Genomic DNA, 13,994 nt, shown 5'->3' with positions numbered 1-13,994 from the left:
ATGGATTTCACCTGGATGTAGAAAACACATTTGCAATTTTGTTCTTTTTACAGATTTGTTGGGCGAATCAATATCTACAGTAATAGTCTTGAGGCTGTTGCCAGGTAAGTTTGCTGTTTCTTTAATTTGTCCTTTGGTTGGGGGGGGGGTCTACTTTTCTTTTAAATCAACTAAAATAGCCAAATACCTTTATATTATAGAAAGGAATATAGGCCGGGTGCGGTAGCTCACGCCTGTAATCCCAGCACTTTGGGAGGCTGAGGTGGGTGGATCACCTGAGGTCAGGAGTTTGAGGCCAGCCTGGCCAACGGGGTAAATTCCCATCTCTATTAAAAATACAAAATTTAGCTGGGCGTGGTGGCACACACCTGTCATCCCAGCTACTCAGGAGGCTGAGGCAGGAGAATCTCTTGAACCTGGGAGGCAGAGGTCGCAGTGAGCCAAGATTGAGCCATTGCACTCTACCCTGGGCAACAAGAGCAAGACTCCATCTCAAAAAAAAAAAAAAAAAGTAGGAATATAAAGGTGAATAAGCAACTAACCTTGTGATTGGTAGGGTTGTGGTGATAGGGTCTCTATTTTGTGGGGAGGGGGCTGTTAGAAGTAATGCTTATGGTTTCCAAAATAGCAGAGCTCCAGACACTTTGGATGATATTCCCAAACCTGTTCTAGCCATGGTATTTATTATCCTCGGTTGTGAAGTGGCTGACAACATTGGAATTATAACTGGAGAACAGTGGGAGAGTAATTGAGAAAGTAAGCAGTGGGTAAAATGCTGGAAGAACTACCTGGACTTACGTAAAATGAAAGGCTTCATTAAAACGATAATTAAAACTTCAGTAAAATGATAAATTGTATCAGCCTTCATACAATTTATCAAGCACTTCATGCAAAAAGGGATGCTTTCTTTCCTCTTCTATCATCATATTAATTACTGCAACTTTTCCACTTGGCCTTTACAGCCGCACTCAAAAAGTTAAAGAAATACAGGGTACCCAGTGATCCCCCAAAAGGAGGGTTTATTCTCTCTAAATATGTCAGTGTATTTTTCCCACCTTGACGTTTGCATTCCCAGTTTTTTATCGGTGGCTCTCTGCTTTTGTGTCTTGCGATCTGCTGCTCTGTCCTGTTCTCGTCTTGCTATCCATGATTCATAATCCTTTTATCCCCCCCATGTATTTTTTTTGCCTATGTGTGTTGCTGGCTACTCCCGTACTGTGCTTCCATCTGTGCTGTACCCTCAAGTAACTTCGGAGTGAAGGACCTTTCAGCTTGTCCTGGGGAGTAAGCATATGGTATAAGTAGACAGATACATTCTGAACCTCTTGGAGATAGGTGTGTGTCAGGGCAAAATCTGTCCCCAGAGTTGTTGATGCTATTGGCTTGTTTGGATAAGCTGTGTTCATTTTTTATGTAGGTCTTTGGGACCTGAAAATCTCTTGCTGAAAGGAGCTACGCTAAAAAATACCGAGAAGATATATGGTGAACAATTTTTAAGATATACTTATCAAAAAATATGCTTTGTAAAGGCTGTGAATAAATAGTGCATATTAAAAAGTAAACATGGCAGGTTTGCCATTTAATCTAAACCTATATTTAGGTGTTGGGAATTTATAACATGGTAAACTAAGACAAAATATGACAAATACTATATATAATTAAAATTATCCTATAAATGATATACAACTGGTGAGTGGAAGAGGGCCTAGATTTCCCACTTTTATAGACTTAAAAATTCATAGAGCCAGCTGGGTGAGGAGTTGGTTGACAAGTTCTTAGTTTTCATTATATTCTGTAATTTCTTAGGAGTTGCTGTTTACACTGGAATGGAAACCAAAATGGCTTTGAACTACCAAGGGAAATCTCAGAAACGTTCTGCTGTTGAAAAGTTAGTATGCGCCACAATTTATTTAGTCATGATTGATTAAAATAGTTACTTTCTCAGTAATTCCAAGTAACAAGCATAACAAAAAACAACATCAGTTATAATAGCAACTACAATTTTAAGCACTTGTTTATGTACCAGAAACTGTGCTCAATGATTTGTATGTCTGATTTGGTTTAGTCCTCTGAAGAACACTGTGAAGTAATTCATGTTAACCTCTCCACTTTACAGATGAGGAAATGGTCTTGGAGATGGTATGTGACTTACCTAAGCTCACATAGCTATTAAAAGGCAGAGTTTACTTGAACTGTAAATTAATTGCTTTTTGCTAGTGGAGTTAATGGTTTGGAGTCCTTTAGTTGCTATATGCAAGTTGGTTCTATAATATAGATAATGGTTTCCTGGCACCTGTTGAAGCAGTACCTCGTAGATCCTCAAGCCAGGTGCCACTGCCATAGACCTCACCCTATATTTGGCATGGATAACCAGTATATCACTGGCACCCTTTCCGTAGCTCCACTTTTAAACTGAAAGAACCTACACCGAGCTTGAGGATTTCACATTGCTACCGTGCCCTCTACCCCAAACATTTAGGATTCAGGGAAATGGAGACAAGATACTCCTTCTATAAGGGTTGAGTAAGTAATGGTGTGTGTATGTGTGCATGTGTGTACGTCTCCTGTCACTTTACAGGAACCTTAATAAGGTGTGTTCAGCTAGTCAGCCATTGCACTTGGGGGAGCATTGGTGGTCAATAAACAGTTCATGGCCAGCTTTTCCATTTTGCCACTTGAAAGTAATGCTGCAGCTATGATAACTAAGGTTAATATACAAAGGCTTGTGCTGTAGTTATGCGTCGTACACAGAAAAAGCTTTAGATGACTCAGTAGTTTAATTCATATCTGGCTGATGTCTTAAGTATTAATAATTAGGTGGTTTTAAAATCCATGCTGTCTTATTTTTCAGATCTATTAATGCTTTCCTGATTGTATATTTATTTATCTTACTGACCAAAGCTGCAGTATGCACTACTCTAAAGTATGTTTGGCAAAGTACCCCATACAATGATGAACCTTGGTATAACCAAAAGACGCAGAAAGAGCGAGAGACCTTGAAGGTAATTTGTTTTCTGCTGAAAATTGAAACTCTATTTTTTGTCACTGAGCCAACCTTCACTGAAATGCTGCTCAGGGAAACAGCACCTTTTGTTAGCTTCTGAATTTTCTCTCGATTACATGGTGGCTCTAAGCCAATAAATATTTAAGAAGATTTAGAGTTTTTTTTTCTTAAGGCATCTATGCTTGTTTTGAGCTCTTTATATAAGAATTTAAGATGAAACAATTTGGCAAGATGCTTTGGCATTTTAATGTAATAGGAGTATGTGAGATGTCACGATAAAAGCATAATGAATGCTTACATATGAACTTTGATCTCACATTCATATCTTAGGGTGGAGTGAGCAAAGAGAACTTAAAGAAGTGAAAAAGTACTGACAGAAGTAGTATATACTGAAGAATAATGATAAAAATGAGGGTGTTCTTAAATGTTGTTCTCACATACTGTGATAATTTTGACTACAATGATGTAGTGTTATTAGGAAGTTCCATCTTTATAGCAAGAGCAGTGTTTTCAGCATTGAAATAAAGATGAAATTAATTTTTCCTTTATATTATATTGGTCTGATGGAATTATATGTCTAATTAGCATGAACTATCTCTTTTATTTTAGGTTTTAAAAATGTTCACCGACTTCCTATCATTTATGGTTTTATTCAACTTTATCATTCCTGTCTCCATGTACGTCACAGTAGAAATGCAGAAATTCTTGGGCTCCTTCTTCATCTCATGGGATAAGGACTTTTATGATGAAGAAATTAATGAAGGAGCCCTGGTTAACACATCAGACCTTAATGAAGAACTTGGTCAGGTTAGAGCATTGTTTTACTTAAAATAGTTTGTCAACGTAGTGAAAATATCTTTTTGTGTAGTCTGGATTACCAATATATGTGACGATGTCACATTTGGAAAAGTGATTCAGAGAAAATTCTTTAATGCAGGCATGTAATGAAGGTAAGCAGTGTTTTCATAGTTATAGCATCAGTTCTTTTGCTGGCATTTTTGCGAAGGATACAATTTATGCATTAAATTTGAACGTTACTGAAATTCTCCTTGGAACTGGGTGATGTTACATTATTAGCTATTGCTTTGGAACAGGAAACAGACAGTCTTCATCACCATCTATAACCATTTGTGGATAGAATATGGGGTAGCAAATATGGCTCTTTTATAAGTGTATTTTGTTCCATAAGCAAAATTGACCAGAGTTGTCCTATTGACATTTTCTTGGTACATTTCTGATCAGGTAGAATATAGACCTAACAAGCAGAGTTATTTATTCCAGTATAAGAATTTCAGTGAAGGGAAAACGTGAGGGCATGCACTCCTCAAAATGCATTCTTCTTTATATACCAATGTAACCCAGACTGTGACCCCATTCTAACCCAGGTGCATTTATTTTCCAATGCAACACAGTCTGGCTGTAATTCTTCAAATGATGATTTCTTAGGTGCTTTTCTTATTAGTATCGAGAAAGTTTTCCCCTTTTTTTGATTTTACTCTGTGTCATGTAATGATCTTTGTGAGCTGAAGGAATTTTTGGGCTTGCATTTTATTCTCATGACATTTAGAATGTCAAGACTGTTGAAATGTCATTTTTGTGACTGGGAGTTCCAAATTCAATTAATGAAACTGTGTGGCTGGAGCAGGGCCTCACACTTGTTTAAATGGGGCTGATTTGCATTCTCACCTCAGAACTCTTACTTCCTGGCTTTAAGCCTCTCCACAGTCCCTGCTTTCTGTTTCTACTCTTGATATAGTCTTTGCCCAAATCAAAGTACCCAGATGACAACTGCAGTTGAAAGGTAGAAAGGACTCCCCAGATACCATTTTGTTTAGACTTGACTTCAGGACACCGGTATCTGAAACCATGGAGTCTACATCCTGTGTAGATACCAAGGCACTAAGAATAGGACAAAAACTGAATGGACAAATGGCTTTTCCTTTGGATATTGTTCTCACAAGGTTATTTTGTTGGCAATGTGGGCTGCCATACCTGACCATTGTCTTTTAGGCCAGAAGTTTTCATCCAGGGTTAGAGCTATCTGAGTAGAACTGCTCTAATCTCAATAAAAGGCATCAATTTGCAGAGTGCATGAGAAAAAATTTTGACTATATAAGCCACCTTTAGTGAACCTTTCCCTGACAGTTAATTTAGTGGTTCATTCTAGATGCTGAGCAAATCTGCCTGTTCTGGATTTAGTGCCTGGCTGTATGTGTTAACCTACCCAAGGTTGAGCATGACTAGCTTGGGGCTAGCCTCAACTACTATTACAAATAGAATAGCCATCATTCCGAATATGACACTTAATGTTCACTGAAAACAGTTAAGATGCCTGGGTCAGGTTCCATTTGATGAGACTCTTAACCTCTTTCAGATCTTCATTTCAGCAGATTCCATATTACCTATGGGAATGCAGTCTTCTTATCATCTAGACTATGTTAATACTGCAGAAAGTAAAGTAGAGCTTTGGGTAATTAGCTAGTAAATTTGATGAGTGAAAATAAGCTACAGTCTTCCTTTTAGTCACCACTCCTTTCTCCACCAAACCTTGCATTTCTAGCTGTGGTTGTCATTTAGTCAAATCACTAAGTTAATAACCAGACCATCACTTCAATTAATACAGTGTATAAGCAACTTGCCATTGTTATCAGTTTGCATGTATAGAAACGACCTAAATGAAAGTGCAAAGAAGTCTTGAAATAGTTTCTTGGGCCTTTTAGTATTCAGTAAACCAGTACACACAAAATTAAGTGTAACCTGTTTTTCCTTTGAGTCAAATTTAAGATCTATGTAACTTTTTATGTTACTAAAGGCAATGTCATTTAATTCTTGTTCATACCATTGCAAGCATTTGCTTAACCTCTTTTAATGTGACCCACACTGGGATTAAAAATAGAAAGGTATGTTTAGAACAGTGCTTGACATGAGAAACAAAAGGAAGTAGACTGCTCAGTTCAGTTGGAAAATAATGCAGTCTTTTATGATTAGACATCAATCTTTTAGACAACCAAATGATTGTAATCCATATTGAAAAAACCTGTGGGGCTACTCTTCTTTGTGTCGCCTTCCCATCTTGTGGCTCTGCCTAATGGTGGAACTTTATAATGTAAGTATATATTCAGATTCCAATAATTCAAGCCAGTAGCTGTTATTCACCTTTTACTGTCTGGGATGTGTGTGTGTGCTAGGTATTATTATGAAGTAAACAAGAAACCCTCAAATTTTTAAAAATATCACTGGGGAGACACACACATCAGACCTAACTATAGCAATGTGATCATAATCAATCAGAAAAAATATGGGGCAGTGCAAAGAACCTGGTGCTCTTTGATTTTGGTCAAGTCAACATCAGTGACAGTCACCATATATATAGCACCTTTTAGGTTATAGATCATTATTATTGAGCTTTATTTTTTAATCTCTACATTCTTGTGCGGCAGGTATCGTTAAGGTTAATATTTGAAGTTCATAGAGATAAAGACATTTTCCTAAGGTCACAAAGTTAGTAGGTGATGGAGCCAAGATGGAGTCCAAGTGTTCCATTAAGTTGAACCATATGGTAATTTTTGATCTACAAAATAGATGATTTCACATGTTCAACATATACTTCAGAGCCTTTTCTACCCTACAGCAGTTGTCTCATTAAGAGATAGGAAAAGAAAATCTTTTTTCTTTTTTTTAGAAATTATAGTTTATTCAATGAAATACTAATTAATCCATAAAGGTTATTATGTAAATCTATATTCTTGATATGGAAATACATATATATATATGTGTGTGAGAAAAATAGATTACATAGCGAACATAATGAGATTACATTTTTGTTCAAGTGGTAAATACACATTTACCACTCAAAATATTAACATGATTGTTTCTGTATGATGGGCTTAATATGTGTTTCAGGGAAAACTCCCAAAATGTGTTTTTACTGTGCTCTCACAGCAGACAACACAGAGACTTCTGTGTCCAAATGTGGGAGGGAGCAGTTTCTCTCACCAACAAACAGTGAACAACAACTGGGTGTCCTCTAGTTCAATTCTGTCTACCTGGAGATAACATCAGATCCCACAGGGTGAGGGCCCAGTCCCCAAGACTGCCCCACGACTCCTAGACACCAGTCGCAAGTCTGGGCCTCCGGAACTTCTGATCGACCAGCTTTAAGTTGGGCTACCCACAATCCCCTCTTTGGGTTTGATTAACTTGCTAGAGCAGCAGACAGAAGTCAGGAAAACACTTACTTATGTTCACCAGTTTCATATAAAGGATATTGCAAAGGACACAGATGAAGAGACATGTGGGACGATATATAGGGGAAGGGGTGTTGAGCTTCCATACCTTCCTTGAGCGCACCAGCCTCCAGGAACCCCTACATGTTAGTTATCCGTAAGACCCTGTTTTTCTTTCATTATTCTCACATAGGCACTCAACACTTTTGACACAAGGTATGTGAAGTTTTTTCCTGACACACCAAGCAAGCAGTTCTCCAGCAAACACCAGTTGGGTATCCTCCAATTCACTTTTGATGCTGCCTACCTGGAGATAGTGTATCGTGTCAGATCTCACAGGTTGAGGGCTCAGTCCCATAAGACTGCCCCCCACTTCAGATGCCAGTTGCTAGTTCAGGTTGTGACTTATGCTTCTGATTGACCAGCTATAAAATGGCGTCCAGTAGTTTACTAGACCCCCTCCTTGGATTTGATTAGTTTACTAGAGCAGGTCATAAAACTCAGGGAAACAGTCATGTTTACTGGTTCATTATAAAAGGATATGACAAAGGATACAGATAAAGAGATGGGTGAAGTATGGGGGAAGGGGCGTGGAGCTTCCATGACCTTTCCGGGCATCCTTCAAGAAATTTCATGTGTTCAGCTATCCAGAAGCTCTGTGAACCCAGTTTTTTGGGGAGTTTATGGAAGCTTCATTATGTGGGGATGATTGATTAAATCATTGGCCATTGGCGTTAAGCTTAACCTTCAGCCCCTCTTTCCTCCTTCCCGAGGTCAGGTGTGGGGCTGAAATCCCAACCCTGTAATCATGCCTTGGTCTTTCCAGTGACCTGCACTCATCCTGAAGCTATCTAGGGGCCCCCGAACCACTTGTCATCTCATTAGCATACAAAAACACTGTTATCACTCTGGAGATACTAAGGCTTTAGGAGCTTTATGTCAGGAAACAGGAAGGAAGATCAAACATATATTTATCAAATATATTTTACAATATCACACAAATGATGGCTTTGAGCTTACTGATATAGAGGAGTCTTTTTGGCAAGCTTGAAGAAGAAGAGAGGCTGCTTGAGAGTCAGAGTAAAGCAGCAGCCTCCCCCTTCATTCCTTTCTCTCTGTTAAATATGAGAATAGTTAAATTAATTGCAGTCAATCTACTCCTCTTCTTTTTCTGAGTATAGATCATATATTAGGGCGGTGGTTCTGTAAATATGATCCTGGGACCAGCAGCATCAACACTACCTGAGAACTTAGAAGTATAAATTATCTGGTCCTACCTCTGACCGACTGATTCAGAAACTCTGGTGATAGAGCAGTGATCTGAGTTTTAACAAGACCTCCAAGTACATGTGATGCATTCTACAGTTTGATAATTACTGCATTTGGGTATAATTTATAGGCATATACCTGTGAGATTCAACGTATCCAGATTCATACTGCCCAAACTGTTTGATATAGGTGAATAAATTTTACTTTATATTTTAAAGTTACCATCTTCGACACTAACAGAAGAGATTCTAATGCTCATCCAAGTGCAGGAGGTGAAATAACCCAGGACACCCTTCAGGGAAAAATGAAGGTTAATAATTTTGATCAGAAAAAAGCCCCAAAGAATTTCATTTAAACTGGAAGAATCTGCATGATACACAAGTAATACCACTTGGATTAATTTAAAGAGAGAGTTCAAACTTGGCTGGCTTAACAGGAAAAAAAAAAAAGATTGGAATGCTATATTTGTGCCAGTGCTGCTACCGTGAAAAGCTTTGAAAAATAATTAGAAAGCAACTACTGCTGTAGTTCATCTCTTTCTCCCTTACATAATAAAAACCTTAATCTTGTGCTTATGCTTGTTCCTATCAGCCCATAATTTTAACTATTTAAGCATAAATTGCCAAAATGAGGATAAAATTGTGGGTTTCCAAAAGCCAGATGTTAAAAATAGAAGAGAGAAAAACCGAGATAAAATAGAAGTGCTCAAAATGATTTATCTTAGTGGCAAATTTATTTCTTGGCTTATATTTTCCATTATTTATGAAAATATACTTGTGTTATACTTTATCTGCTTTTTTTCTAAATTTGGAAACTTGAGTATTTTCAAAATATGTACAGTAAAAAGAAAGAAATTTCAGTTATGGTTTTGATCACTACTGACCTATACTGTATCTTCTAATTAGGTAACTGTTAATGTTGTTATCAATTCTTATGTATATTATATTATGTGGTGCATTTTATTTTAATTCGGTATTTTTATAGAAAATTTTACTTTTAAAAGGGGAAAAAAACCTTCGTCAGTTTCTGTTTTATTTTGTTACATCCCATTTAATTTATTGGGAAAAAATTTTTAATGGGTAATGTACATACTAGCCCACAAAGTGTAAGAGTGTGTATGTGTGTGTGTGTGTGTGTGTGAGAGAGAGAGAGAGAGAGAAATAAGTGGTCAGTATAGTCTTACTTCCCACTTGAAAAATTGACTTATGTAACTTCTTTACATCAAACAGGTTAACTGGCTGGGCATGGTGGCTCATGCCTATAATCCCAACACTTTGGGAGGCCAAGGCTTGAGCCCAAGAGTATGGGACCAGCCTGGGCAACATAGTGAGATGCTGTCTCTACTAAAGTTACAAAATAATTAGCCTGGTGTGGTGGTGCGTGCCTGTGGTCCCAGATACTTGGGAGGCTGAGGTGGGAGGATTGCTTGAGCTGAGAAGTTTGAGGTTACAGTGAGCTATAATGGCTACTGCATTCCAGCCTGAGTGACAGAGTGAGACCCTGTCTTAAAAAAAAAAAAAAAAAAAAAAAATTAACTTACATGAGAAGCATTCTTAGTTTGATAAAATAGTCACTTTTTTTTTTTTTTTTTTTTTTTTTTCCTGAGGCAGAGTCACACTCTTATCACCCAGGTTGGAGTGTAGTGATGTGATCTCAGCTCACTGCAACCTTTGTCTCCTGGATTCAAGCAATTCTTGTGCCTCAGCCTCCCAAGTAGCTGGGATTACAGGTGTGTGCCACCACACCCAGCTAATTTTTGTATTTTTAGTAGAGACGGGGTTTCACCATGTTGGCCAGGCTGGTCTTGAACTCCTGAGCTCAAGCAATCCTCCTGCCTCAGCCTCCCAAAGTGCTGGGATTATAGGCATAAGCCACCGTGCCTGGCCAATAGTCACATTTTTTTCTATTCATCTTTTACATTTGAGTAGATCTACCTTAGACGTGTGATACCATTTTAGTGTCTTTAAAAATACTCATTTATTCCTCATTTCTTTGGTAATAATTGTCTCTGTAATTCCCTGACATTTGACAAGAAGTGTTAGAAGGGGTGATTTCCTATGGATATGGAAATAGGTTTGCGTTACAGCAAACTAAAAATTAGTCACACTGAAGAAACTAACAATGTATACGTTTGTGTCCTTGTTTTAGGTGGATTATGTATTTACAGATAAGACTGGAACACTCACTGAAAACAGCATGGAATTCATTGAATGCTGCATAGATGGCCACAAATATAAAGGTGTAACTCAAGAGGTTGATGGATTATCTCAAACTGATGGACCTTTAACATATTTTGACAAAGCAGATAAGGTGCATTTGCATTATTGTTTTATATAAGAAACCAATCTGTGTATGCATGTTAACATTCCATAGTAGAAAATAATTTTTAGGTAGACACATGACATAGACTTCTGTTGTTTTTTTTGTTTTGTTTTGTTTTGTTTTTTTTGAGATGGAGTCTCACTCTGTTGCCCAGGCTGGAGTGTGGTGGCATAATCTCAGCTCACTGCAACCTCTGCTTCCCGGGTTCAAGTGATTCTCCTGCCTCAGCCTCCCGAGTAGCTAGGATTACAGGCACCCGCCACCATGCCTGGCTAATTTTTTTGTATTTTTAGTAGAGACGGAGTTTCACCATGTTGGTCAGGCTGGTCTCAAACTCCTGACCTCAGGTAATCCACCACCCTCAGCCCCCAAAGTGCTGGGTTTACAGGCATGAGCCACTGTGCCCAGTGACTTTAGAATAACTATTGTTGGCTTCACCTTTCTTGTTTTACTGACACTTCTGAAATTTGTAAATGAGTAGAATTTACAAGTAAAGAGAATTGTGGGAAATGACATTTGGGTAAAAGCTTGCTTGTCTGTATGATCATAATTTTTTGTGCTTTGTCTTTTAAAATGTAAGCTCCTCCAAGAATGATGTCTGTTCAAATGATTAAAGTCTCAGGAGTGTCTAGGCATTAAATTAACCAGAGTCTCCCTACACTTGAGCTATTGCTAGATTGTGAATTAGATACTGAATGAAGTTTTTTAGGCCATGAAGAAGTCACTGCTTTGGCTTAGGTGGTGCCATGATAACCTTAATGAGTTAACACAGCCTATAGGGTATGCTAGCTGAGAACCAGGAACTCTTATTAGGTACTAGGAGAATATATAGCTGATTTGAGTGTTAAGAATTTATACGTATCTGCTACTAAGTTTGTTAGAAGTTATAACATTCTCTCACATTAATATATTTTCTCTATTCACTGCCTAGTTACCGAGTGATCAAATTAAAAATAATAATCATTATTTTGTTGCTGTTCCACAGAATCGAGAAGAGCTGTTTCTACGTGCCTTGTGTTTATGTCATACTGTAGAAATCAAAACAAATGATGCTGTTGATGGAGCTACAGAATCAGCTGAATTAACCTATATCTCCTCTTCACCAGATGAAATAGCTTTGGTGAAAGGAGCTAAAAAGTAAAGTATACTTTCTTATACTTCCCCTAAGAAAGTGAAATCAGAGGAGGACAGAAGTTATTTGTTTTTTTTCCGTTTGCTTCAGTGACCTTAGCACATACATCTCCTATTATTTAATAAAAAACATAACTGCTTTAGCCAAAAATTTGTGGAAAATTCCCACACCTAACCAGTTAAGACTAAAAAGAAAATAGTTACGTATAGGTATTACTTGCCTTACTATTTATGCATGCCAGCCAGAAGTCTGAATGTTCATACTATGTTTTGAAAATAACATAACAATGGCCACTTTTTGTACAACACATGTTATTTCTGAGGTGCTTCCAGCAATTTTGACATCATTTGAGAACCGAAAGTCCAGTTTTACCCATGAGGTTCAAGATAATTAAGTGGCTAAAAGGTCACCCAGTGTGTTAGCCATAGAATCAGAAACCCAAATTGTCTCTCCCTTGGTTACAATAATTGGGGCTGGGCATTGACTTTCTCTGTTATCAACTTATCCAGGAAAAGAAAGTACAGTTATATGTTGAGATCATATGAAAGAGAAGAAAAGCATAAACAAGCATGAGTTACGCCATTGAAAGTAATCATTCTAGACCAGGTGGGGTGGCTCACGCCTGTAATCCCAGCACTTTGGGAGGCCAAGGCGGGTGGATCACCTGAGGTCAGGAGTTCAAGACCAGCCTGGCCAACATGGTGAAATTCTGTCTCTACTAAAAATAGAAAAATCAGCCGGGTGTGGTGGCACACGCCTGTAATCTCAGCTACTCGGGAGGTTGAGGCAGGAGAATCGCTTGAAACTGGGAGGTGAAGGTTGCAGTGAGCTGAGATCGTGCCACTGCACTCCAGCCTGGGCAACAGAGCGAGACTCTATCTCAAAAAAAAAAAATAATAAAAAAATTAATCATTCTTTAGAGATACACAAGGTCTTTTTTATTGTTTTTGATAGGTACGGGTTCACATTTTTAGGAAATCGAAATGGATATATGAGAGTAGAGAACCAAAGAAAAGAAATAGAAGAGTAAGTAGCTCTGTGTTTGATGTTTGTCATTTCTTAACCCCATAGTCAAATTTAAGTGGATTCAGGCAGCAAAGGAAATGATGCCACTAAAAATACAGGACTCTGCTCTCTCAGTTCAGAGTTTTATGTAAATATAGTTGGGGTAGAAGCCATGTTACATAGAATGGCAGAAACTGGAGTTTGAGGTAGAAATTCTAATCTGGTTCACATCTGGGTCCAGTAGCCAGAATGAGAGTCTGCCTGGAATGTTTCTCAAATTTAGATGCCATTTCAGGTCCCTAACACATGTTACAGGAAAAATCAGTGAATATATGTGAAACCTTCTGCTATCTAGTGTCCAAGCAATCACTCTGGGATTGCAAGCCCAGCCAATAAAGGCAGCTTTGCTGTAAACCAGAAGCCTTGTTTTGTTCGGAATGTTCATGTGTGAGCCTCAGCGCAAGTACTCTGATGCCCCAGTGTCTTCACATTTCCTCTTTTGCCACAAAGACCCTAATGAACAAAGCCATCTTATCTTAATGGTGGATTTTAATTAGGCTCTGTGATTAATTTGAATTTCTTCATCTGAACTTGAAATATAATTATGTTATCTGACTTTCATTCTGGCCCCTAGGATCTCCTGAGACCCATCTCAGAAACCTGTAATACGTTTACAGGTACTTGGGTAATGCATCCCTTTGGAGAGAGATTCATAGAAGCCAAGAGGAAGGTTCTTGGTCTGACTGACAGGGACCCAGGGTCATTGTCAGAGTTTAGATTCTAGCCCATCTGCAACAGTGCCCCCATCTGGCCAACAGCAAACCAGATGCCACGTTAGATGTCTTATACATATACTCCCGCAAGACTAATGACCCCCTCACTCCCAACCAAAACAAGCTATATAGTAAATACTTTTTTAAAAAATACTAGTTGTTTATAGCTATATAGTAAATACTTTTTTTTAAAATACTAGTTGTTTATTTTCCAGGAAATATTTCCTCTCACTTTTTCTAATAACCAACTCTTATTTTAACTT

At 38.0% G+C, this 13,994-nt stretch overlaps 1 protein-coding gene across 4 annotated transcripts in view; it reads left to right on the top strand.

Annotated features, from left to right (window-relative positions):
- The window catches only part of ATP11C (ATPase phospholipid transporting 11C), a 207,992-nt gene that overhangs the window by 134,051 nt on the left and 59,947 nt on the right, over window positions 1–13,994 (top strand). For all 4 annotated transcript variants that reach the window (XM_003272595.4, XM_030807339.1, XM_003272596.4 and 1 more), the window contains exons 8-15: window positions 54–104; window positions 1,418–1,482; window positions 1,807–1,888; window positions 2,852–3,002; window positions 3,614–3,811; window positions 10,648–10,809; window positions 11,807–11,958; window positions 12,908–12,979. In XM_003272595.4, the coding sequence (XP_003272643.3) occupies window positions 54–104; window positions 1,418–1,482; window positions 1,807–1,888; window positions 2,852–3,002; window positions 3,614–3,811; window positions 10,648–10,809; window positions 11,807–11,958; window positions 12,908–12,979 (933 nt within the window). The remainder of the gene's footprint in view (window positions 1–53; window positions 105–1,417; window positions 1,483–1,806; window positions 1,889–2,851; window positions 3,003–3,613; window positions 3,812–10,647; window positions 10,810–11,806; window positions 11,959–12,907; window positions 12,980–13,994) is intronic.

Source organism: Nomascus leucogenys, chromosome X, assembly GCF_006542625.1.
Source record: "Nomascus leucogenys isolate Asia chromosome X, Asia_NLE_v1, whole genome shotgun sequence".
NCBI lineage: Eukaryota > Metazoa > Chordata > Mammalia > Primates > Hylobatidae > Nomascus > Nomascus leucogenys.
Note: the sequence above shows the minus strand (reverse complement) of the source record. Positions and strands in the feature narration are given on the sequence as shown.